A 2,519-nucleotide genomic window follows, 5' to 3' on the forward strand; every position below is an offset into this window, starting at 1 on the left:
AACGTGAAACGAGACGGCATAGGCCGCAGACAAGATTTAGATGTATTCACGTTTCGTTTCGGAATGAAGGAAGGGCGATAAATCTTCAAGTGAAATTATCACGTCTGTCCTCGATCAGAATGGAAAAAAAAACCCTAGGAGGTGGTCCAGAATCGGGCATACTTTGATTATTTTCAGTCCAAATAAATCACACAGACTTTGTTTATACAAAATCACATACGAAGCCAGAATAAAAATTCGATGCGATGACCTACTTCTGCTTCGCCATTTGCTTTCTCACCATGACGTTGGATAAATGTACCAGGATCAGCACCCTTCAAAATATTTCAGTTCACAACAGTTGTCTACCTCCAATGAACACATTCTCAGCGCTGAAAGACTGTGAAAGGGTTGATGAATCTAGCAATGCATAAAATGGCTAACAAATAAAACTGTTAGTGTGCAAAAATACTCACAAAAGTTGACGAAATATTGTTCGTTTTTTGGGGGTGGAAAACGTGACTGCGTTTTGACGTTCCACGTTCCGTTTCAGTTGACCTTCACCTTTCCAGCGAGAGACCCCCGAAATGATGACGTTTACCACAACTTCAAAACGAAACGTCCCGACGTTTCGTTTTTTAAATCTCCCTAGTAACATGCAGTGCACCCAAGACAGAAATAACGCAAAGCATGCAGAATATATAGAGCGGGATACTTTTTATGCGCCAGGCAGGTTTGAAGCAATCGTGGTTTCACCTTCAGTATTCTAGGCTGATCGCTTTGCACCAAAGAAAACTCGCGTGCTTGCCAGTACAATATTTCAGAACCCAAAGAACAACATAATGGTGTAAACGCACATATCGTGAATGCTTTTTCACGTATATATTTTTTCGCTAACAGAAATGATTCTTGTTTTTCTTTTTCTGACACAGATGCAAGGATACAGCAGATGGAAAACCGAGAGGCTAGAGTGAGGGTGATAAATAGCGTCGTGTAGTGAAGTATGGTGCATGTGGTGACAGTAGACGTGTGTAGAACTATTGTAGTCAAAACCAAGCCCAAAAAATAACACAAATACAAAGAGGCAAGAGAGAAAAAAAATGTGTACTCACGCATGGCTGTTTGTGCACGGCACAACATTACAAACCCGAAGAAGAGTAAAAACGAAAACAAAACAAAATCAGATTCAGCTTGAAAAAAACAAATCACAAAGGAAGCAGAAGAACAAGAAGGAGTAAAATAACAAGGAGGAGAATAACAACAAGAACATGAATGAGAATAACAAAAATAAAAAGAACAAGAGGGAGAGGAGACCAAGAAGGATCAGAACAAGAACTGAGAAGAAGAACAAGAAGGAGAAGAACAAGAGAGAGAAGAAAAAGAACGAGAAGAATAAGAGCAAGAAGGAGAAGAACAAGAAGAACAAGAACAAGAACCAGAAGAACGAGAAGGACAGGAACGAGAAGAAAAAGAACAAGAGGGAGAGGAGACCAAGAAGGATCAGAACAAGAAGAACAAGAACAAGAAGGAAAAGAACAAGAGGGAGAGGAGACCAAGAAGGACCAGAACAAGACGAAAAAGAACAAGAGGGAGAGGAGAACAAGAAGAAAAAGAACAAGAAGGAAAAGAACAAGAGGGAGAGGAGACCAAGAAGGATCAGAACAAGAAAAAAAGAACAAGAGGGAGAGGAGACCAAGAAGGATCAGAACAAGAAAAAAAAGAACAAGAGGGGGGGGGGAGACCAAGAAGAACCAGAACAAGAAGAAAAAGAACAAGAGGGAGAGGAGACCAAGAAGGATCAGAACAAGAAAAAAAGAACAAGAGGGAGAGGAGACCAAGAAGGACCAGAACAAGAAAAAGAACAAGACGAAAAAGAACAAGAGGGAGAGGAGACCAAGAAGGACCAGAACAAGAAGAAAAAGAACAAGAGGGAGAGGAGACCAAGAAGGACCAGAACAAGAAAAAGAACAAGACGAAAAAGAACAAGAGGGAGAGGAGACCAAGAAGGACCAGAACAAGAAGAAAAAGAACAAGAGGGAGAGGAGACCAAGAAGGACCAGAACAAGAAGAAAAATAACAAGAGGGAGAGGAGACCAAGAAGGACCAGAACAAGAAGAAAAAGAACAAGAGGGAGAGGAGACCAAGAAGGATCAGAACAAGAAGAAAAAGAACAAGAGGGAGAGGAGACCAAGAAGGACCAGAACAAGAAGGAAAAGAACAAGAGGGAGAGGAGACCAAGAAGGACCAGAACAAGAAGGAAAAGAACAAGAGGGAGAGGAGACCAAGAAGGACCAGAACAAGAAGGAAAAGAACAAGAGGGAGAGGAGACCAAGAAGGATCAGAACAAGAAGAAAAAGAACAAGAGGGAGAGGAGACCAAGAAGGATCAGAACAAGAAGAAAAAGAACAAGAGGGAGAGGAGACCAAGAAGGATCAGAACAAGAAGAAAAAGAACAAGAGGGAGAGGAGACCAAGAAGGATCAGAACAAGAAGAAAAAGAACAAGAGGGAGAGGAGACCAAGAAGGATCAGAACAAGAAGA

At 41.4% G+C, this 2,519-nt stretch overlaps 1 protein-coding gene across 1 annotated transcript in view; it reads left to right on the forward strand.

The window, feature by feature from the left end:
- Positions 1-1,247: 1,247 nt before the first annotated feature.
- The window catches only part of LOC138953218 (trichohyalin-like), a 1,494-nt gene continuing 222 nt past the window's right edge, over positions 1,248-2,519 (forward strand). The window contains exon 1 of the mRNA XM_070325014.1: positions 1,248-2,519. This exon is cut by the window's right edge and continues 222 nt beyond it. Within this exon, the coding sequence (XP_070181115.1) occupies positions 1,248-2,519 (1,272 nt within the window).

This window comes from Littorina saxatilis, linkage group LG2, assembly GCF_037325665.1.
Source record: "Littorina saxatilis isolate snail1 linkage group LG2, US_GU_Lsax_2.0, whole genome shotgun sequence".
In the NCBI taxonomy this organism is placed as follows: domain Eukaryota; kingdom Metazoa; phylum Mollusca; class Gastropoda; order Littorinimorpha; family Littorinidae; genus Littorina; species Littorina saxatilis.